Below are 23,433 nucleotides of genomic sequence, written 5' to 3' on the forward strand. Positions count from 1 at the left end.
TTTCTAGAAATTTGTCCATTTCACCTAGGTTTTCAAATTTCTTGGCATACAGTTCCACATAGTAATTTCTTACAATCCTTTCTACTTCTGTGGTATCAGTTGCAATTTCTCCTCTTTCATTTCTGATTGTGTTTATTTGGGTCCTCTCTCTTCTTTTCTTGTTGAGCCTACTTAAAAGTTTGTCTATTTTGTTTATCTTTTAAAAAAACCAACTCCTGGATTCATTGATCCTTAGAATTGTGCTTTTAGTTTCTACGTCATTTAATTCTGCTCTGATCTTGGTTATTTCCTTCCTTGTACTTGCTCTGGGCTGTCTTTGTTGTTGTTCCTCGAGTTCTTGCAGCCGTTGGGTTAGGTTGTTTGTTTTAAATGTTTCTGTCCTCTTTAGGTGAGCCTGTATTGCTATGAACTTCCCTCTCAGGACTGCCTTCACTGTGTCCCATAAGTTTTGGGTTGCTGTGAGTTAATTTTTATTAGTTTGAAGAAGTTTTTTTGATTTCTTCCCTAATTTCAATCTTGACCCATTTGTAGTTTAATAGCATACCATTCAATCTCCATGCTTTTGTGTGTTTTGGTTTTTTTCCTGTGTGGTTGGTTTCCAATTTCAGTCCCTTGTGATCAGATAGGATGCCTGGTATGATTTCTATTTTCCTGAAGTTGTTGAGACTTGTTTTGTGTCCTATCCTGTGATCTAACTTTGAAATGTCTCATGTGCACTTGAAAAGAATGTGTTTTTAGCTTCTTTGGGATGGAGGGCTCTATATATATCAATTAGGTCCATTTCTTCTGGAGTGCCGTTTAATGTTGCTATATCTTTGTTGATATTTTGTTTGGAAGATCTGTCCCTTTTTGACAGTGGGGTGTTATAATCACCCACTATAATTGTGTTGCTGTCAATATCTTTCTTGAAGTCCTCTAGGATTTTCTTTCAAGTAGATTTTCTATCTCTTGTTCTTCTTCTTCTCCTTTTGGTATTCCTATTATTCGGATATTATTATGCTTCATATTGTCTTGCATTTCTCTTAGACTCTCCTCATTTTTTCTGATTCTCTTTTCCATTACCTCGTCCATCTGGGAGATTCTTTCCACCTTGTCTTCGAGCTCGCTTATGCGGTCTTCCACTTCATCAATCCTACTCTTCATACCCTCTACTGTGTTCTTCAGTTCAGAAATTTTATTCTTCATTTCCTTTTGGCCTTTGCTGATGGTTTCTATTTCCTTTTTCATGTTGGTATAGCTTGCAGAGAGTTCATTGTAACTCCCCTGTAGTTTCTGGTAGCTCATTGTAAGCTCTTTGAATTTCCTGATAATCAGTGCTTTGAATTCAATATCTGATAGTTGACTTGCCTCTATTTAATCTAACATTCTTTCTGAGACTTCCTCCTTTTCTTTCATTTGGGGATTGTTTCTTTGTCTTCTCATTGTTTGTGATGTGCTTCTTGGTGGCCTCAGCTTCTTAGACTGATCTGTTCTGGTACCCTGAGTTTATGGTGTGAACTTCTCTGGTAGGATACCTGTGAAATTCAGTGGTGCAGTCTCCTGTAGGTATCTTGGTGTTCTCCACTTCCACCTACTCCTCTTGTTGGTTTACAGCTGGTCAAACCTTTTTTTCTGGTCTCCCTACCTGCAGCAACCTGAGGGGCTGTTAGTGTGGCTCTTCTTGTGCCTCGGTATGCTCAACTGGTCTCGCCAGTACCCCCCCCCCCCAAGATCCAGACTGGTGTCACTCTCTGGCGCCCTAGTGAGAGCAGATTTTCTCTTAGGCTTTCCAGCCCTGGTCTGGCATGAGGGCATGTGCTCCCAGCCAGGCTTTCCTGTTCTCGTAGGCTTGGGTGTGGACCTTTCCCTGTGTTGTGGCTGAACACACAGGGCAACTCACAATTCTACCAAACCAACAGCAACAGCCTGACTCCCTGTGTTTCCCTGTCTGTGCCCGCTGAGTTGGGATGGAGCTGGCAACTGGCTCTCTTCCAGGGGCCCAGACAGCAGCCCGAGACTCCCCAAGACTGTTTGAGGGTCGGCACAGGCCCCGTGAAGCAGACAATTCTCTGGCAACTCTCAGTTCTCCCAAGCCGGCAACCTGACTCCACGGCTTATCAGAGCTTTCTGGTTTGCTCCCGAATGCTCACTCCCCTCTCTGCCACTAGTGGCAGACCTGTCTCTTATGGTGTTTTCCAATCTGTGCCCTGCCAGATGGGGGGGGAGGTGCCAGTGACCAGTTCTCTCTCAGAGTTGGTGTTGGCCACCCTCGGCTCTCAGAGACCAGGGCGGCCGGCCAGGGCCCTGGCGCACCCTGGTGGGGGGTCCGACATTGCCTCTGTGCTGCTCCCTCGTACCTTGTTGATCTGCGGTCTTCTCCTCTCCTCAACCTCTGGCCATTCAGTGTCCACTACAGTCTCTGGAGTCCTGCCTTCTTATATGCTGGGTCCCAGTTGGGCATCTGTTGTGCTCCTCCGCAGATCAGCCAGGTTCTTCTCCGGTGTGTGGAGAGAAGCGAAATCCTTTGTCCTACTCCGCCGCCATCTTCCTCTCCTCTCTTGGAAAACTATATATCTTTCTGCATACATGTACACATATAAACAAAGAACCATGCACATATGTATTTTCTTGTGTATGTGCACAAACATGTGAACATATGTTACATACTTTTTGTAGCATATAAAATTATATGTTCCTCCTCTTTGTCTTTTGATCTTCCCATTTAGTAATGAAAGCTCAATAATTCAAGATCTGTAAGCAAATGATCAACTTAGTTTTAACTTTCATTATCCAGTTTCTAGGCTTTTAAGAGATATTGTAAGCCAGTCCAAAATATAGATGAATTGGAATAACTTTATATTTTTAAAATTTTATTGTTGTTCAAGTACAGGTGTCTACATTTCTTCCCCCTCCCTTATTTCTCCCCACCTTCTCCACCCTGGCCATCTCCATCTCCACCCCGCCCCCCACCGTTCCACACCTCCTTGGCATTGTACATGTGTTTTTTAGAGTTGTTCCTGAAGTACTTACCCACTTTCCCCCGAATCATCCCTACCTACCTCCCTTCTGGTTACTGTCAGATTCTTCTTAATTTCAATGTCTCTGGTTATCTTTTGTTTGCTTGTTTCTTTTGTTGATAAGGTTCCATTTAAAGGTAATATAATGTAATTATCTTTCACAGCCTGACTTATTTCACTTAGCATAATGCTCCCCAGTTCCATTCATACTGTTGGAAAGGACAGGAGTTCCTTCTTTCTTTCTGCTGTGTAGTATTCTGTTGTGTAAATGTACCAGAGTTTTTTTAATCCACTCATTTACTGATGGACACCTAGGCTACTTTTAGACTTGGTTATTGGAAATGGTTCTGCTATAAATATTGCGGTGCATAGGTTCTTTTGGATTGGTGTTTCAGGATCCTTAGGGTATCATTTTAGCAGTGGAANTCTAGTTTCTGGTAGCTCATTGTGAGCTCTTTGAATTTCCTGATAACTAGTGCTTTGAATTCAATATCTGATAGCTGACTTGCCTCTCCTTCATCTGACATTATTTCTGAGACTTCCACCTTTTCTTTCATTTGGGCATTGTTTCTTTGTCTTCCCATTGCTTATGAGACTCTTCTTGTTAGCCTCAGCTTCTTAAATTGATCTGTTCTGAGTCCCTAGGTTTATGGTGTGAACTTCTGTGGTAGAATTCCTGGGAAATTCAGTGGTGCAGTCTCCTGCAGGTATCTTGATGTTCTCCGCTTCCACCTACTCCTTTCTTTGTGTGTGTGTGATCAGTTGGAGGGGTAGGCAAAATGGCTTATGACAGCAGGAGAGTACTTTATGATATTTACAGTCACAGCCGGTAGAGAAGAGATAGAAGATCTTAAGCTATATATAGTGTTAACTGTAATCTTCAACCCAATTTGCCACTTTTATGAAAAGATAGACCAAAGATAAGTCTCTTGTTGGGGAGGGAAGGCTTGTGAGTTGTATCTAGAAAGCAGTGAGGTTGCGGGTGGTCAGATTTTGAGGTAAGGTGAGAGTAAAGAATAGTAAATAGACATAGCATGTGAGCAAGTAGAGTTAATCACTACAGTAATAGAATTCAGGAACCTGTAAAGTGGGATAAGACCTGAGAGATGTGTTGTGAAGTATTTACAGTCATATAGAAAGCAACAAACAAACGAAGAAACAAACACAGAAAAAAAGGGCAAGAGAAGTGAGGAAAAAGCAATAAGTTTGGGGTGAAAGGAAGAAGGACTAAAATAGGAAAAAAGAAAGGAGAGGAACAGAGTACTGAAAGATACAGCAACAATAAAATTTAAAAATATATATGATTACTGAAAAAAAAGTTTAAAAAAGTAAAAAGAAAGTTTACAAAAAGTTTTTAAAAAAGTTTTACAAAGAAACAAACAAAAACCCAAAAAAACCTCCTCCCTTGTTGGTTTCAAACTGTCCAATCTGGTTTTTCTGGTTTCGGCAGGACCCCTCTGTGGGCTGGGTTGTAGGCCCAGGCACACACCCGCCCACCAGCCAGGCTACCAGACTGGGGTGTGGGCACCCGCCCACCCGACAGGCTGCCTGGGTCCCATGGGATCTTGGTACTGGTCCTTCCCAGTCCTGTGGCTGGGTGAGAAGCAAGTCAAGCTGCCTTCACAGGAGAACACCTCAGTCCACTTTCCAGTAAAAACTTCTCCAGAAAGCATGCCTCTCAGCCCAGCCCAATCTCCAACCTGACTGGTTAGGACAATGTTCCTCTCAAATTTCCTGGGCTGACAGGCTGGTGGGCTGGCGACCATAGAGATCGCAACTTAACATGGCCCCCTGTCCTCGCCACCCTCCCTGCACACCTAGGCAGACAGGTCTCTGCCACCCAGCCCCGCCTAGATGGTGAGGGAGGGAGCCAGCTCTTCCAAGGACCCTGCAGCTGGCCCAATGCTCCACTGGGTGCTGAGCTCCCTATGAGTCCTGTGTGGCACTGGCCGCAGATGGAAGCCTCTACACCCCTAATGCGGTGGCAGCGGCAGCTCTGAGGTGTTACTGGCTGGCGGAGGGCAGTCGGCCCTGCCGCTGCCGCTTTTGTCTTTACTCACTAGTGCTGGGCTCCTGATGAGTCCTCTGTGACAGATGCCCTGACGCTGGCCATAGACAGAAGCCTCTGGGCCCTGGAAGCTGCGGCAGCAGCAGCTCCGAGGTCTTTACGTGCCAGCCAATGGCTGCTGGTCCCGCTGCTGCTGCTTTTGACTTTACTCTGGGGTGCCTGGCTCCCGATGAGTCCTCTGTGCCAGACACCCCTGTCGCTGGGTGCAGGCGGAAGCCTCTGGGCCCGGACCGCTGCGACAGCCGTGGCTCCAGGGCCGTTATGCGCCAGCCGAGGGCTGCTACCGGCCTGACTGGGCCTCTGTCCTTACTCGAGTCCCTGAGATCCCAACGACCTGCAGCTGTCAGGTTCATCACTATCTCTGGTCTCTTATTTTCATAAATGCTGGGGAATTGTTGGTTGGGGAATTGATTTTGCTGTTCCTCAGTAGATCTGCCAGGATTTTCTCCCAGGGGTAGGAGAACTGGAGTCGCTCCGTCCTACTCCGCCACCATTTTCCTCTCTAATTAACACTTTTTCTTAAAATGCAGTTGTTGGTTAGATAAGAAAGAATACTTTAATTAAATGCATCTTGTTATTTCTCACCAATGTAAGCCCTATAAGAAAGGATCCATTCTGGTATTCAATATTTGCTTTGTTTAGCTATTTTTGTTACATTGCATGTGTGATTAAACCACCATGGGTGAGCTGGACCCCCAGACAGGCAAGTGTGGGACATGTGACCAGGGCAGCAAACCTTCCTTTGGTGGCTGTGGGTTCAAGTGCATATACCTTGGATTTCTTATGAGGATCACCTTGGTTCAAATACTGCCTCCATCCATTTTTTTAAAAAAAAGTACTAAATTAACTTTTAATTGTGGTAAAATAGACATAAAATCTACCATCTTAACCATTTCCAAGTGTGAATTCCAGTGGCATTAAGTCAATTCACATTATTGTTCCCATCACCATCATTCTTCTTCAAACTCTTTTCTTCTTGCAAAACTGAATCCCTGCACCCCTTTAAACAATAATCCTCATCTCCCCCCTCCCCCATCCTCTGGGGGACAGATCGTGTCTCTATGGATCAGTCCACTCTAAATATAAGTGGAATTATGCAGTATTTGTTCTTTTGTGACTGGCTTATTTCACTTAACATGATGTCCTCAAGATTCATCCATGTTGTAGCATGTATTAGAATCTCCTTCCTTTTGAAGGCTGGATGATATTCCATTGTATGCATATAATTATACTTTGTTTGTCCATTTATCTATTGATGGACACATGGATTGCTTCCACCTTTTGGTTCTTGTAAATAATCCTGTTATGACCCTGAAGGTACAAAAATCCATCACTTTTAAAACTGTATACTCTTGGGGCAATTACTTCTATGGATCTCAACTTCCTCAAATGTGAAATGGTACCAATAACACTAACTTTATATGCTGTGTGGATTAAAAAGGCACGTGAAGGAAAACTTGTACCACCAAGACTGGTGCATATCAACCACCTAGTAGACTCTCCGTCCCTCTCCCTCATTGCCCCATCCTATCTTTCTCATGTATCCTAATGCACAGAATAGGAGTTGAATACTCAGACTCCAGGGCTCAGATATAACAGGGTTAACGCAACAATAAGGTGAGGGATGCTCAGGTCTGTGGAGTGTGGGGGGTACTAGATGGACATTCTTGTTGGTACTCACACCCTTTTGTGTAGTGACTCCCTCATCTCGTATGTTCAAAGTCATGTGGCAGGTACAAAGGGCTCTGAAGTTTTCATAACCAAGGTGGCTGCTATGCATCCAACTGCAAATGTCCAATTGTTTCTTGGGGAAAAAAGTTTAGGTTTGTCCAATGTGGCTCAGGGGCAGAGGTAAGTACAGTGGGTAGAAGAAGCCTAGGGTAGGCAGGTTTTGCCTCGACGTGAGGGGGACTTTGTAAAACAGAGCCTGACAATGCAATGTGATGTTTGGGGGTCAGGAAGTATTCACAGGGAGGTAGGGGATGAATGCCAGGGACAGGGGAGCAAGGGCTCCTGAATGGGCTCAGAGGCTGACACACATGGTTTCTAACAAGAAAGAAAATCAGAGACTCAGTCCCTAAGCATCTTGCATTGGGATGTTTCCTGAAATGGGAAGAGGAGCAAATGGGAGAGGCCTCATGGAGGGACCAGGAGAGTAGAAATAATCCGTGGGGGTTTAAGGTATGCTTTTCTCTGCACGAGGTGGGACCTTTTGTGCTCAGCCACTTACCCCTTCTGACCAGTCTGGGTGACCCAGAGGTTTTCACCATATTTGTTCTTGACCCATTTGATGCCTTGTAACTGAGGGTCAACCATGAGTGGCCAGCGTTCACAGTTGACGAGGATGGCTGCGTTCTCTGCGGACATGCGGTCTGCTGGGAGGCCCTCATTTTGCCAGGCAGCTAGGTCCGCATCATCAGTCAGCATCCTCAGGAGGTCCAGGGAGGGGGTGACGGGGATGGGAACCTGATGATGAGGAAAATGCCACACACACTCAGAATGGAGGAGTGCTTTCTCAGCTGGCGGTGGGATGCATGCTAGTTCTTAAAATGACAAGCTCTTTGAGAAACAATATCAGAATCCCACCCAGGAGTGCTTCCTTGGATGTATAATTATTTCTGGAAGCAGGTCTTTAACTAACTAACTCATTAATTAGTTATTTTGGGAAGCAAGCTTAAAAGAAAAACTCCTGGTAGTAATTTTTCTCTTGACTGATGGACAACAGCAGGAATTCAGCCTGTGTGACCCTTTGCTCTTCAGAATATTCATCAAAGTCAGATTTCTACCATAGATTATTCATATCTTGATCAATAGTCTCCTCTATGCCCTCCCCCATGTTAACAGGGTCACCCCTCCACTACATTTCTGCATTTCTGTGCATGCGCCCACACCTACTGGGCTCTCTCCTGTCAGGGCCAGCCTGTACTGAACACTCTCTCCTCTTAGCCCCTTCACCACTTTCTGACATAGGCCCAGCTTGCAAAGAGCTGGAGATATTTCCCTTCTCCCCGCTTAGAATACCCCCCCCCCCCCGGGCTGACTGTGTGACTTNCCCCCCCCCCCCCCCCCCCGGGCTGACTGTGTGACTTCCCTGCGAACTTCTCACTGTCGCACGCTGTTAACTAGGGAGCAAGCCTCCAGCCTGTGCATGCTCTGCACAGCCTGTTTCCCTCAACAGTCCATGTGTGCACCAGGCCCTCCTCTCAGGTCTCTGCTGACCTCTCTTCGTCTGTTTAATTCTGTACAAGTAATAGGTTCCATTGGGAACATCTACTTTAAAAAAATTGAAGTAATATTCACAGCATTGTGCAACCATCAGCTCTATCTAGTTCTGAAACATTTCCATCACCCCAGAGGAAGCCCCATACCCATTAGTAGCCATTCCCATTCTCTTCTACTCCCAGCTCTTAGCAGCTGCTAGTCTGCTTTTTGTCTCTAAGGGTTTACCTAGTCTGGGTATTTCACTTAAAAGGAATCATACAATATGCGGTCTTCTGAGTCTGGCTACTTTCCTTAGCAGAATGTTTTCCAGCTTCACACAGATGCCCTTTTAGCTGCCCCGTCTCACTCTTCTCTGCAATCTGTTTTCTCAGTTACCTCAGGAAGACCTCTCCAAACCATCTCCTGTTTGTTTAGTCACACCTGCTAAGTTCGTGAATGGCTAATGCTGAACCACCAAGCAAATCTCCGAAGGGAAGCCTGCCAGTGGAGGTTCTTATCCTGGGATCAGAAATGCCTTTATATAGAATTGGTTTCCTTGGTAGTCTTATGCATTCCATTTTGTGCACTAAAAACTATTACTGTGAGAAGGAACATGACGATTTCTTCAGACTGCTAAAAAGGGTCCATGGCGCAAAAGTGCCTAAGAACCCAAACAAAACCAGAAAAACCCTAGCTAAGCTGCTGCCATCTTGATTCACACAATTAATGATCGTCCTTTCTACAGTTTCCTTTTTTGCAAGTGCTCAAGATAAATAAGTAGCTTTACATTTGTTTATTTCCCTATTCAAGAAATTCTTAGGTGAGTAAGGTTTGATGTACTGATCTGTGAAGCCAATCATCACTAGGCAGCATGGGTTCCGTGTTCAGAGGAGACCCTGCAGATGAGCTCTGCATACTAGCCTTCCTGTAGGTCAAGAACTGTTTGAGCTGACTGTTGATGCAGCTGCTTGCCATGAACCTAATCTCCTGACAGGGGATAGCAAGCTGCCTGCTGGAACGTCTCCTGCATCCCTGCCTGGTGGACACGCTGAATACTCAGGGAGGATTTGTGGACTGAGTGAGGTGGAAGTGTCAGGCAATACTGGGTATTATTCCGACTGACAGCTCCAGACAACACCCTGGCCCCCCTGTCAGGAACTGGCATTTCCCACTTCATCATCTAGGTGTGGAGGGAGGAGATGGGTGTAAAGTCTATCAACTTACACTAAAAGGACAAGCTGAGCACCTGTGACAAGAGTAGTGAAAGCTGTTCTCACACAGGGTCTGGGGGCCACGGTCATAGGCCATAGTTTTGGGGCTTGGTAACAACGTGCAGTGCAGCGTCTGGGAAAGGGACCTTGTCTTAGCTGCTACTGTGATGTTTGGCTCAAGAGCAGTGAGATTAGAGGGAAACACAGGGGGGGTTGGCACTGCTCAGGGTTATCATATTGAGGAGTGCCAGGAGATGGGTGGCTGGGCAGTGGGCCAGAGTTCCTGCAGAGGCCTGTGAGAAGAGAAGTGCCCAGAATGACCTGCTAGTGGAACCCTGCCTCAGGGCAGCGGATGCTAATGCAGGGCAGTGTGGAAGAATATGGGTGCCTGTGTCTCACTCTTGCATCCCAGAGATCCTTAGAGGATGTGCAGGAGGTGGTAGGAGAACACATGCAAGAAGGGACGGGAAGTTTTGGGTTATTCGTGGCATATGAGCTCATTGGTACCCACAGCTGATGCGGGCAGGAGAAATTCTGGTGGTACGTACTTGCAGTTGGCTCAGGTAGGGTCTCCAAGTCCCATCCACAAGGCTCTGCCGGTATTTCTTTGTGAAGAAACCGAGGTACGAAATGAAAGCCGTAGTAAGTAAAATGTCTCCGCATAATTTCCTCTCCTGTTGCTTGAAGTTCTGTATGGCTTCTGCCCACCTCACGTTTTCAGAAGCAAGTCCTCCCACCTGCCATTTCAAAGACCAGAAGGGAAAGGAAACTTGTCATACTGCCGGCTATGAAGAGACAAGGATTCAGTCACAGAGAGCACACAGCACATGGGTAACAGCAGAAGACTCAGAACGTCCTTGTGTGGTCCCTCTGATCACTGAGGACCAGTGCTGGCTGCAGCGAACATTTTGGTTAGCGAGCCCCTGTTCATTGCTATGTAGTGGACAGATGACAGGTTGTGGATGCAGGCTTCCAGGCTCTGCTTGTTATAGGTACTGAGATGAATACAATGCACCTCAAAGGGCAGTTGAAAGGATTACATATGACCATGTATGTTAATCACTTAGTGCAGTGCCTGGTCCACAAAACATATTAGAAAATTATGTACCTCTCCCACCCCTCCAAATGCTAGGAGATGAAAATGAATAATTTCCCTCCAAATAAATAAATATAGTGCATAAAATTAATTTCAGTGGGTAGGGAGGTAAACATGGTAATTAAGACACAGAGCCATGGGTATGTATGTACACACCCATGTGTACATGGATGTGTACAAAGTAGCAAGATTGCTGCATTTGTCCTGATGTTGCCTGACCCACTTTGGCATGGCATTCTGTTCTGGGGGCACAACTTCTACAGGGAGTAGAGATGTCCTTTCTACAGAGAACCCTTAGGTGGATGGTGGAGCTTAGCTTCTGCATTAAGTTTACCCTTTTTTCTTCCTTGAAAGAGGGTGTCAGAGAATGCCAGAGCTGAGGGCGATCTTAGAGATTTTCCAGCTCAACCACTGCCATGGTCATTTTTAAATTATACAGATAAAGACCAGAAAGATGAAGTAACTTGGCAGAACCTCTTAGTTGGTAGACGCAAGGGTGACTTCAGAGCCCATGTTCTTGGAGGAGAGTAGCACACCACCTCCATGAGGCCCAGACCAGAAAATGCTCCAGCTGGGCAGTGAAGGCCAGAACTAGAGAGAAGACAGACTGGCTAGGAGGGCGAGACCCCTTCTCCTGTGTTTGCAGAGGAGCCGTCTCTGAATGGAACAGGTTCATCTCAAAGCTCTGCAGCAGCGGGTCAGCAAACAACTGTACAGACACATGCTTGTGGTGTAGCCTATCTTCACTAACACACAGCTCAGTTCAGTGATTCTTATGATTCATTTCTCCCCGAACTAGACAACTTGGCTTCCTTATGTGTATAGGCTGGCTGCAATAAATATAAGAATGTATGGATTCTGCCTCCTCTCATTGGTGAGAAAGGTTCTATAAAGGCTCTTGATTAAAGAGAAATCACATCCAGTGGACACTGCTTTGAAAGATGTGAACTGATTTATGGTGAAAAATATAAGTCATAAGACCATGAATTTTAAAAGACCATGCATTCTTTGACTGTCCTCTCTTTAAGGACTGGTGTCTCTGCTCTGTCCTTGAACCCCAGACTGCTTTGACCAATAGAACCCAGTGGACATGCCACCGTGCTGGCTTCTGGCCCTGGGCCTTAGGGACGGAGACCTTCCACTTCCTGTCTCTTGGAGCCCTGAGTAACCATGTGAGACATCTGATTACCCAGGTTGGAGAGACCTGAAACTGCATGGGGAAAGGAGAGGGGCCCTGCAGAGCCCACTCTTGAAGTCATCCCTATAATGTGTCCCTGGACATGTGTGAAGGAAGTAATTTTATACCCTCCAAACCAGCTTGGCCACCAGCTCAGTAATACCAAGTGGCCCCAGCTGGCAGCACATGGAGAAGCATAACCTGCTAGCTGAGTCCCGCCCAAACTCCTGACTCACAAACTCCTGAGATTTAACAAAATGCTCTTGTGTCAAATCTCTAAGTTTTGGAGTGCCTTGGTAGAAAGCAACAGGCACCCATAGCAGAAGTACCCTGCTCTGACCCTCCAGGTAACGTTTTTCGGGGTGGCCAGAGCTATGTTTGTGTGTGTGTGTGTGAGATGTGCATACAGATTAGGTCATGCTCAGAAATGCTGAAGGCCAACACATCTCTTTCTGCTTCTGCCTCAGCTCCCGATCCTGGCCATGCCTTTATCATCAAACATCCCACAGGTAAGAGCTTCAGAGTTTGTCTGTCAGCTTTGTTCTCTCCTTTCTCTGGGTGATACACACATATGTAAGTGTGTCACATACCATATGGGCTGCCTGATACATGCAGCATTCTCATCCTCCCAGTCATCTCTGTAGGACAACTTTGACCAGACCAGGGTGTGCATTCACACATTTTTCAGATTTGTCCCTGCATCCCAGAACATTTTAATATTTCCCCGCAAGCCAAAGCAGTGCTGAGCTGTGCTCATCCATTTTGCACCTCAGTGGCACTTGACAAGCTCTGCTAATATAATTAAAGCTGCAGCTGCAGAGCCTCACACTCACCAGGCGATTTGCAAGGGAGATGGTGCCTGCGGTCACTTCAGCTTCTTGCTGACATTTGAGTTTGTCTGCTGTGGCTTTCTCAAACTTGGCAGTGAGTTTGGCCAGGTTGTCATTAAGGTGCTATTCAGGAAGGAACACAGGTCTGTTAGTAATTCTGGCCCCAGTCATTTCAGTGCCTCTGAGCTAGGATTCATGTGTAGGCAACGTTTAAGGAAGAGTCCCCTGGGAGGAGCTGTAGGGACATGGGGGAGGCAGGAGGGCAGTGAAGGAAAGAAAGACAAATTAGGGATGCTGTCAGGCAGAGTCCCAGTGAGGGCTTCAGTCAGACCCCAGAGGGAGGAGGTTGGAGTGGAAGTCCAGAGCATTTCACCCAAGTGAGAGAGCCGAGTTTTCCTCCAGGACCTCATTTGAGGGCTCAGGGCCAGGACAGGTGACGGGGTGCTGGGCATGGAGGAGGGTGTGTGTATTCTGTTTCTCCCAGTGTTTGGGGAAAAATGGGTTCTGATAGCCTGCCCCAAGTTGCAGGTGCTGCTTTAGAAGCACAGCCTGCTGAAGGCCAGAGGCCCTCAGGTGGTAAGGAAGACCCCAGGCAGGCCTGGGGGCTGCATACTGTGCCTGCTGTGGCAGGTCTTTGGTTTGGGGTGGGCATGTCAACAACCTAAGTCTTTTACTTGCATTAACCTCATCTATTCTCTTCTATTATGGGGGGCATTTAAAAAATACATGGTTTTCATTTTTTCTCAATTTATGTAGAACTTATACTTGAAGCACATAGCTTTTGTTGCCCCCAGAGCATATATGTATGCGCATGCACAAAGACACACGGACACATGGCAGATATACCTCTAAATGTGTCTTATGTCTGTTCACTGGCACGGTTTAGGCTGCCATGTTGGTCATTACCAGCTTACAAGAGAAATAAATTAAAGGCCAAGCAGTTGGAAAAGCAGGTGGTGAGGCATCCAATTAATGATGGCAGACTGGCCACGCTCATTTATTTTTTCTTCTTCCTGAGACTTCTCTAAGATGATTTAAAACAATTTTTAGCCTCACCCAAGGACATTTTTTCATTGCTTTTACAGAGAGGGGAAGGTAGAGAGGGAGGGAGAGAGAGAAACATCAATGTTAGTGAGAAGCATCAATTGGTTGCCTCTCCTTCATGCCCAGACTGGGGATCATACATGCCCAGACTGGGGATTGAACCCATAACCCAGGCATATGCCCTTTGCGGTTATGCAATAATGCTCCAACGAGCCAAACCAGCCCAGACTGCTTTTCTAAAATGGTTTTGAAGCAATTAAAAAGTCGTAAGCCCATAATACCAAGCAAATGTCAAGGGCCATTGGAGGGTGAGGGATTCCAGTAGATTTATGGAGGACCACACTGGCAGAGGATTGGAAACTGCCAGATCAGGACAGAGGCAGCTGCAACCTGGAGATGTCCTCAGTCCACCAAAGGGGAAGCTGATCAGCCCTGCAGAGCCCCATGCACCTGGGGAACTGGAAATGTCAGGGCTGTTTCAAAGGAATGCTGAAAATAAGAGGGTTAGTTATAAGCTTATTAATTTCTCACTCCATATCTCTGTTTCCATGTTCATCATGCAATGCCACCAGGGATCTATGCCATCAGGCAGGACAGTCAATAGTGACACGGAAAAGGCAACATATTCTGGTGTTTATGATGCATCCAGCATAACTCATCTGATCTTGAAAGTAAATTTTTAAAAAAATATATTTTATTGATTTTACCATTACAGTTGTTCTATTCCCCCCCTTCATTCCCCTCCACCTGCACCCTCCCTCCCCCACCATTCTCCCCCCTTAGTTTATAACCACATGTCTCAAGTTCTTTAGATTCTATATTTCCCCCACTATTCTTGCCCTCTCCCCTATCTATTTTCTGCCTACCATCTATGCTATTTTCTGTACCTTCTCCCCCCTTCTCCCCCTCCCTCTCCCCTGTTGCTAACCCTCCATGTGTTCTTCATTTCTATGGTTCCACTCCTGATCTAGCTGTCCTCTTGGTTTGCTTTTGTTTTAGGTATGGTTGTTAATAACTGTGAGTTTGCTGTCCTTTCGCTGTTCATATTTTTCATCTTCTTTTTCTTATATAAGTCCCTTTAGAATTTCATATAATAAGGGCTTGGTGATAATGAACTCCTTGAACTTGACCTTATCTGAGAAGCACTTTATCTGTCCTTCCATTCTAAATGAAAGCTTTGCTGGATAAAGCAATCTTGGCTGCAGGTCTTTGGATTTCATGACTTGGAATACTTCTTTCCAGCCCCTTCTTGCCTGTAAGGTCTCTTTGGAGAAATCTGCTGACAGTATGATGAGTACTTCTTTGTAGGTGACTGTCCCCTTATCTCTTGCTGCTTCTAGGATTCTCTCCTTCGTTTAAATCTTGGCTAGTGTAATTATGATGTGCCTTGGTGTGTTCCTTCTTGGGTCCAACTTCTTTGGGACTCTCTGAGCTTCCTGGATTTCCTGGAAGTCTATTTCCTTTGCCAGACTGGGGAAGTTCTCCTTTATTATTTGTTCAAATACATTTTCCACTTGTGGCTGTTTCTTTCCCCCATCTGGTACCCCTATAATCTGGATGTTGGAATGTTTAAAGATGTCCTGGAGGTTCCTAAGCCTCTCCTCATTTTTTTGAATTCTCATTTCTTCATTCCTTTCTGGTGGGATGTTTCGTTCTTCCTTCTGGTCCATTCCATTCATTTGAGTCCCAGTTTCCTTTCCATCACTATTGGTTTCCTGTGTATCTCCCTTCATTTCAATTAGTTTAGCCTTCATATGTTCCTCTAATTTGTGACTATAATCAACCAGTTCTGTTAGCATCCTGATAAACAGTGTCTTGAATTGTGCTTCTGAGAGGCTGGCAATCTGTTGGTCGCTTAGAGTTATAGGCTCTGGGACTTTGAGTTCTTCTTGCGCCATCTTTTGGGCTGTTCCTGCCTGTTCTGTAGCAGGATCGGAGCCCTAAGGTATTCACTAGAGCAGGGCAACTAAGTCGCTGGGTTGTGATGTTGTATGTGGGGGCGGGGTCAACGAGGAACTATGGCGTCCCGTCTGCTGCCTCCTGCCTCGGCCCCCACAGGTGCTGCAGCTGCCACTGTTACCGGGCCCGAGCGTTTTGTCCCACTGCACGCGAGTGTGCCACTGCCGTCAGCCTTCGCCCCCTGGGGCCTGCGTGGTCCGTCTCACTGTGTACGAATGTGTGACTGCGGTCAGTCTGCCCCACAGCCTGACTGGGTCCACGCCACTTGTGCGCCTAGGTCTGGGGATCTTTCCTGCCCGACCCTGCTCCACTGCTGGCTCCGCCCCTCTTACCATCCTGGTTGAATGGTTAGTTGTTGTCGGACTTCCATATAATTCAATTTTCTGTTCTTTGGCTGTGTCTTTGTTTTCCAAACCTTTGTTGTGTTCAAACTTGGTTGTGGGAGAAGGCACAGTGTTTCCACCTATGCCTCCATCTTGGCGGAAGTCTCCTGAAAGCAAATTCTGTTAGTCAGCCAGCTCTGCCTTTGCCTGCACAGTTATAATCAGCTTTTGATCACTACTCTTTTAAAAGAAAGAAAAGAAGCTACTTGAGGAAAGCCTAGATTAAGTTAAACAAACAAACAAACAAACAAACAAAAAACCTGTGACCTGGGAAATGGAGATAATTTTAAGCATAAAAACAACAAAAAACAAAACTCTTTTTTTTATAAATAAGCTTTTTAAAATTTATTTATTTATTTATTAGAGAGAGGGGCAGGAGAAAGAGTGGGAGAGAAGTATTAATGTGTGCTTGCCTCTCATGTGTTCTCCACTGGGGACCTGGCCTGCAACCTAAGCATGTGCCCTGACTGGGAATCGAACCAGTGACCCTTTGTTTCACAGGCCTGTGCTCAATCCACTGAGCTACACCAGACAGGGCTAAAACTCTTAATAATTAGTTTATCAGAGAGATTCACAATGTTTATTCATAAAACAAGAAAAGAGTGCTAGTAAAAGGAATAGCAAACTCAACACTGTTGTGGAAATTATTATTATTAATGTAGAAAGTAGTAAATTCAAAGGAAGTGCTAAAAGGTGAATTTGAGGAAATCTAGAAAGTATAAGAAAACATACAGTAACCAAAAGGTTAGAGGGAGTAGAGAACCCATCAGGTCTAACATCCAGCCAATATGTGTTTCAGAAAATAAAATTTAAAAGGAAACAGAAGGGCTATTACCCAAGAAATAATACAAAATAATTTTTAGAGCTGAAGAAAAGTCTCCACATGCCATGCCTAATGAATAAAAAAAGGATGGTAGCTAAGAATGTCAATGTAAAGCTTAAGACACCAAGAATAAAGAAAAAATTGAAAGACTTCAAGAAAGAGAGAAACACAGTGCATCAATAAGGGAGTGGGACACTTGCTGTTCACCAGACTTCTCACCTGATAAGGATAAAGCATTCAGTGTGGAAGAGGAAAAAATTAGTAACTCAGAATGTAATACTCAGGAAAATAGTCAGTTCAGTTTAAAAATAAAGATATTTCCAGACTGGAACTATCCTGAAAATTTACCTCTTATTTCACATTTCTGAGAAAGTTACTTAAGGGTCATAGCAAAACAAGAGAAGAAATAAAGGAAGGAGAAGTCGGGGGTCCAGGAGCCATTGGAACCAACCCAAGAAAGAAGTGAAATGTGTTAACCCTGGAGCTCTCAGTTGGGCATAAGGGAGAAAAGTCTTGGAGGCCAAGGTGACTTGATAGAAGGCTGGATTAGATGGAGAGTTTAAAAGCCATTGAGGCCATGCAAAAGGAACTAATGGAAGAGAAAGAAAAGATAAAGGAAAGTAGGAACTCCAGGGTGGAAAAAATGGTTGTATAAGAAAGGCGGTATAATGATGTTATACCACTTACCTCTTATATGAACAATATAAACATGTTCACAGAATATGGATGGGATTTACTGATTTTCTACCTTTTTGAGTCAGTCAGGGGACAGAGCATGGGTCACTTAATTTTGGTTATAAAATGGAATGCAGTTATTTTCAGTTTTGGTGACTAAAAAGCAATAGTGATGGTAAGTAATGATAATAGAAGTTGGGAGTTGGAAGGTAGGGAGGAAGCTGAAGGAAAGAGTAGTAACTTCATCTTTAAAGCCAAGGGCTCCAAGGAAGCTACTTCTATGTGATGGAACAAGAAACAAAGTTTATATCCACTTAAAACGGTTGCCATGCTGATACTGGGAAGACAGAGATGACCATCTTAGAGTCTCATCTAGCAGAGAGTTAACTAGCTGAATAAGATGCATCAAGAAACAAGGATGCCAGCACAGTACATGGACAGAAGTCAGAAATTCCAATGAGCAGAGGGGGGAAGACTATGTAAACTGGTCAGATGAATCTGGTGTTGAGAAAAATAAGAATGTGGAGCCTATGGCAAAACCGTCTACTTGAATGGAAGCCACTGCTTAACTCCAGGGTCAGCTAATGATATTTGGGAATCTTATTATTTTAAGATAAGCCAGAAGTTAGATTTCTACAAGAAGCTCCTATTGTTGTAAATGTTGGCAATGAATTAAATAATCTCAAACACTATGTGTGGGCGAAATACAACACATGTAAACCTCTAGGTAGCAAGCTCTGAGTGATACTAACAATCGGTTGAAACAGACAAAATAACTAACAGGCAGAAGACTGTTGTGTCTCATTAGAAGCCTTTCTCTACTGTGTGATATTTGAGTTATGGTGACTGTAAGCTCCATGAAAATGCTTTGTTTTTATTACCATTACTTTTATAAATTGTAATAATATACAGTGTGCTCATTATAGAAAAAATACAATACAGATAAACAAACACCATCTAAAATGTACCATCCAGAGCTAGCCACCACTATTTGTATTTTTATGTATTATAGTTATATGTATAATTATATTGAAATTATATTGTATAATTTGTTTTGAAATACACTTCTTTCACTTTAAGCATCTTAAACATAAAATTTACTTGGAATTATTCTAAAATTCTAAAAATAAAACTTGGGGTGGAATACATGTGGAGGCGGCCGGTGGCGGCCTCAGCGGCACATGGGCACGGGATGGGGAGGGGCCTCCTATCAGAGATCATTTCAGCAAATCTCCTCTGTTACTAATGCAGGAAGTGTTCAAACTCTTGGGATGTTGATAGGCATGTGGATGAGCAAAGGATGGAGAGGAGGTTGTTAAAAGTGAAAATACAAATCAAAAAATATTTTGGCAGAAAAGAAGTGTCTTCATGAGGTAGCCAAGGATTTAAAATTATTCTTATTGCTTTCACAGGCTGAGTAGGCCTATCGTGTGAATGTTGGCTACTGAAAAGGGATAAACATTTAGAAAACATTCCTTTTGCACCAAATGTTCCTTTAAATATTTAAGTAAAGAGATCTTCGAAAATGTAGTTCTTATAACACTGTTCTGAGAGAGACTGAGGAATATGAAAATCATTGAAAGGTATTTTCCCTCCAAAAGCAGTCCTGGGGATGTTGCAGCATTCTGCATCTGGAATTCTTTGAAGAGAGCCATTGTTTTGGCATTGAACACCTGTTTTAAGTAAACTGGCCTATGAATATCTGGATTTAGAAAGCAAACATATTGAGGGGATTAGTTGTTCAAAGAGACCTTTTCTTTATGGAGAGATCAGTTGCGATGATCTTTGAACGAGGCTCTAGCTATAGAATTTAATCTCACAATCCATAAGCCCAGGACATGAAGTGTGCAGCTTGTCTTCAATCTTACTTTCACAATTTGTAAAAACCCTTTTTATCAGCATGAGAAATTTGCAGCAAGACTCTTATTTGTTTAACATGCACTTGTGGAAATGAAAGACCCAGGAAATGTTTTGGGTTGGGCTAGATCACACTTGTGCCTGATGACCAGGCTGGCATGGGCACCTGAGAGCACCTGGAGCCCAGGAAGGAGGAGCAGGAGCAGGGGGGTAGGGCGGGGCCTTAATGGTGGGCATTTTAAAGACATTTGAAGTGAGATCTGTTGACAGGTTTTTAGCTGTGGGGTGGTCATACAAGACTCTGACTTCTACTTCTCACTTTGGCACTATCCATTTTAACTCCACAGACAGGGGTGCTCATTGCCCACCTATTTAAGGTGGGAATTTAAGATTGCCCCCTAACTTCAGTCCTGGGTGAGGCAGATATAATCAACTATGAATGGGGGGGGGCAAAAAACCCACAGAATTTATTTATTAAAAATTGTGCCATGTAGGGTGAGCAAAACTTTGAAAGCACAAAAAAGTAGTCTGGATTAAACAAAAAGAGAACACAATTTAGGCTAACCATAGTTGCTGACAGGGACCAGAGGGCAGAGGGGAGAGAATTTCAGGGGAAAAGGGGAAAGATCCACAGAAACTAGTATAAAGGACACATGGAGGACAACTAAGGGGGGTGGAAATAGGGGGGAGGTGGGGAGCATGGGGGGGTGAGCTGGGATGGGATTGGGGGATGGAAAACTGTACTTGAACAACAATTAAACAAAAAAAATGTGTATTTAGCCCTGGCTGGTGTGGCTCAGTGGATTGAGTGCCTACTTGTGAACCAAAAGTTTGCCATTTCAATTTCCACTCAGGGCACATGCCTCAGTTGCAGGCCAGGTCCCTGGTAGGGGGCACATGAGAGGCAACAACACATTGATATTTCTTTCCTTCTCTTTCTCCCTCCCTTTCCTTCCCTCTAAAAAATAACTAAAATACTTTTAAAATTGTGTATTCATTCTTACATGTTTAAATTTCAGTCTCCTCCAAAGTATTTTCTATTTCATGCAATATACCCATCAAGATGTTTTTCCCACTGCTCAAGACAGTTTTTGAACTCGTGGATTTTGATGCCTTCTAGTGCTTCTGCTGGTTTTTGTTTCACTTCTTCCACATGGGCAAAACATCACCCTTTGAGGACTTTGTTCAGTGGGGGAAACAAAAAAATGGCTCAGGGCAAGATGGGGTGAATAGGGAGGGTGGGCGTGACATCTTTGGTCAAAACTGCTGAACACTCAGCACATGTACTCATAAATCATCCCTCATAAAATGATGAAACATGTTGAGAGTATTGAAAAAAATTCACTGAAGCTGAATGCAGCCTCTCACACCACCACCAGCTGGTACACTGATACAGATGGGTTCTTGTTGGGAACAAGAACAATGGCCTCAGCCCCAAGGAGCCTGAAACCCTAGCAGACACCCTGTAAGTTGATTGCCATCTGTTTAGTTTCAAAATTTCCCTTTCAGTTGAGTCAGACCCCACCCTTTTTCTTGCGCGTGGGCCCTGTAAACCAATAATCTGCCTCTGCAAAAACGCCTGCTTGATGACCTGTATATAAGGACTTAGCTGTAAGCTCTAGGTGCGAATCCCGGATGAGCCCCCAGTGGGCACAGTGTCTCTGGAGGGATCGCCCCTGCGCAGGTTAAACTTGGCCAATAAATTAACATCTTTGAATCCCTGAAAGTCTCCGACATTTGTTCTCGCTGTTGGTGGATCTAACAGTTCTTAGAACACTCACCTAGTGAGGGAAGCCTACTAGAGGCCCGCTGTCCAGGAGACAATTTTGGTTTTTTGTGACCTGCCCCACTGCTGCTTGTACCTATCTATGTCATTTTTCTCTCTTCTAAAGAAAAAGAAAAATAATTCAGGGGCAAAGTGTAAACCTACAGTCCAGTGGATTTGTCTTGTTTGGACTATATGTGTTTGAGAAAAGAATTTAAAAATTGCCTTTACTGAAAAATCAGGAGACTTGTTGCCTAACAAGCTGGTTTTCCCTGCCTATAGGCCCTGGGGAAGGGCAGAGAGTGCTGTTTGCACCAGAGGCTGCCCAGCAGGGCCACAGGGCCCAGCTCACTTACAGAGATCTTGGCTTTAATGGCTGCCAGCTTCTCCTGGGCAGCTGTGAGGTCCAAGGTGGCTCGGCTCAAAGCTTGGCGCTTGGGTTCCACGTCACAGAATACCTCATAGAACTTCACAATGTTTATGACCCAAGAACAGAGGCCCGCAGCTGCGTAAGACTTGGTGGCCACAAACTCAGGATTGAACTCGGGGTCCTGCAGATATGGTCTGATGGCTTTGAGGCAGTTCTTGTGAATGTTTTCTTTGTCAAAGTTGATCAGGGAGTCCAAGAAGGCATCCACTCTCGCCATGGCGACTTTAGCGGCCTTCCAGCTCCGGTCCTTGGGCACCTTTCCCTCAGGGGCCATAAGGGCCATCACAGCCGCACTGACATTGCTCACAGCCTGAGGCGGGGACCCAAAAGACTTCAGCTCTGTCAGGTTGGTCTGAGAAAAGAGAAGGGGGTTGTTAGAGGAAAACGAATTGGCTGAATGGGCCTTCTCTGTCCTTGCAGCTAAGGGATTTAGGCCCTGTGGTGATCAGTCTGAAAGGGCTGCTTTGAAGCCTGCAGCAGCTCTCTGAATTTTAAATATCATGACTCATCAGAAGGAAACCAAAGCTTGTCCCCAGTGGCCTCAGGCTCCTCTGAATGGTTAGCAGAAACTCAACTACACTCTTTCAGCATTTAAACTGACTCACCGCCCGCCCATTAAGGGGACACAGTTACTTCACACTCAACTGGAAAATATAAAGATGCCAACACACTGAAATATGTAGATTGCCATGAATAAGAGATAAGGCTATTATAAATTAATTTCAATCCTGGATTGAAGAGAATAGCATTGCAACCCAATTATTATTTTTTCTTTAATTGAGCTGCTCTGTTCCATGAGCTTGCTCTAACTACACCAACTGATCCAATAGCAAAGTGGCATTTTCTGCCGAGATAATTAGACAGAGGTTAGGCCTGGCCTATGCAGTTGTTGCTTCTGCCTAGATGGGGGTTTGTCCTTTGCTCTAAGTTTCACTTGCTTCGGAAGGAAATGACAGAAAGCATTGATCTTAGCAACTCACTTCAAATTCCCAGGCCTCAGTGTTTTCATCCGTAAATTAGGAACAGGGCACCATTAAACAGTAAGTGAAATTGTGCCATCAATTTGTATCAAGTGGATTTAAGGTTGCTTGTGACCACCAGGGAGAAGCACAAACTCAAAAGCACTTCCTTTGGGGCTGATTTTTTTGTAACTGGAGGTAAAATTTGATTCAGAGATTAGATCCTTGTGCCACAGGGACTGGGGGTGCTCCTGATCCTGGAAATCTATACGCAAGGGGGAGTTTTTTCCTAGTGCTTAAGGGAAATGCCTGGAAAGACATTCCTTTTGCTTTTGCAAATGCTTTTTCACATTTAGCCATGACAAACTTGTCAGGGGCAGGAGTGAAGGACAGCCCAGATGTCCAGGGTGTGCCGGCACACAGACTGTAGTGGCCTCCACTGGACGACAGAGGGCAAAGTGAGAAGATCCAACCAGAAACAAAAAATCCACCATTGTAAAAGACTTCAGGTTAACTATGTTTAATGTACTGATTTAAGAAAATGTAAAATTATCGATATATCATTGTTAATATTTCAAAGTAATCCCTTCTACAATTTTTTATATTCATATATATCTATAAATCAATCACAAGTCTTTTGGTTTTAATGACAGAAAACCTAGCTGAAGTACAACACAGAGGGGGGTTTTCTCACTCATGTATCGGGAGAGAACAGGCTTGGAGGTAACTGTAAGGCCGAGTAGAACTATGTTTGGAATGTGGGGCTCCCCGAATCTTTTCTTGTTTCTGCATCTCTCTGTGTGTGAGTGTCCTCTTTGCATACCAGTTTTGTCGGATTTTGAGGCAAGCAACCTGTCTCTCTGACCTCAACGTGGGTCACATTCTCCACCTCTCCCTAAGCTCTCGACACAGTCACCTCCCCCAGTGGACTGACTGCTGGGCTCATCCCCACCTTGGGA

The 23,433-nt window shown here is 44.6% G+C and overlaps 1 protein-coding gene across 6 annotated transcripts in view; it reads right to left on the reverse strand.

The window, feature by feature from the left end:
* Positions 1–23,433, reverse strand: part of DNAH9 (dynein axonemal heavy chain 9) — a 393,611-nt gene that overhangs the window by 76,762 nt on the left and 293,416 nt on the right. For all 6 annotated transcript variants that reach the window (XM_037028297.1, XM_037028295.1, XM_037028294.1 and 3 more), the window contains 4 exons: positions 21,442–21,867; positions 12,583–12,702; positions 10,025–10,213; positions 7,295–7,530 (listed from right to left, as the gene is read on the reverse strand). In XM_037028297.1, the coding sequence (XP_036884192.1) occupies positions 7,295–7,530; positions 10,025–10,213; positions 12,583–12,702; positions 21,442–21,867 (971 nt within the window). The remainder of the gene's footprint in view (positions 1–7,294; positions 7,531–10,024; positions 10,214–12,582; positions 12,703–21,441; positions 21,868–23,433) is intronic.

Source organism: Sturnira hondurensis, unplaced genomic scaffold (genome assembly GCF_014824575.4).
Source record: "Sturnira hondurensis isolate 20B ecotype Veracruz unplaced genomic scaffold, ASM1482457v3 Scaffold0019835, whole genome shotgun sequence".
Classification (NCBI taxonomy): domain Eukaryota; kingdom Metazoa; phylum Chordata; class Mammalia; order Chiroptera; family Phyllostomidae; genus Sturnira; species Sturnira hondurensis.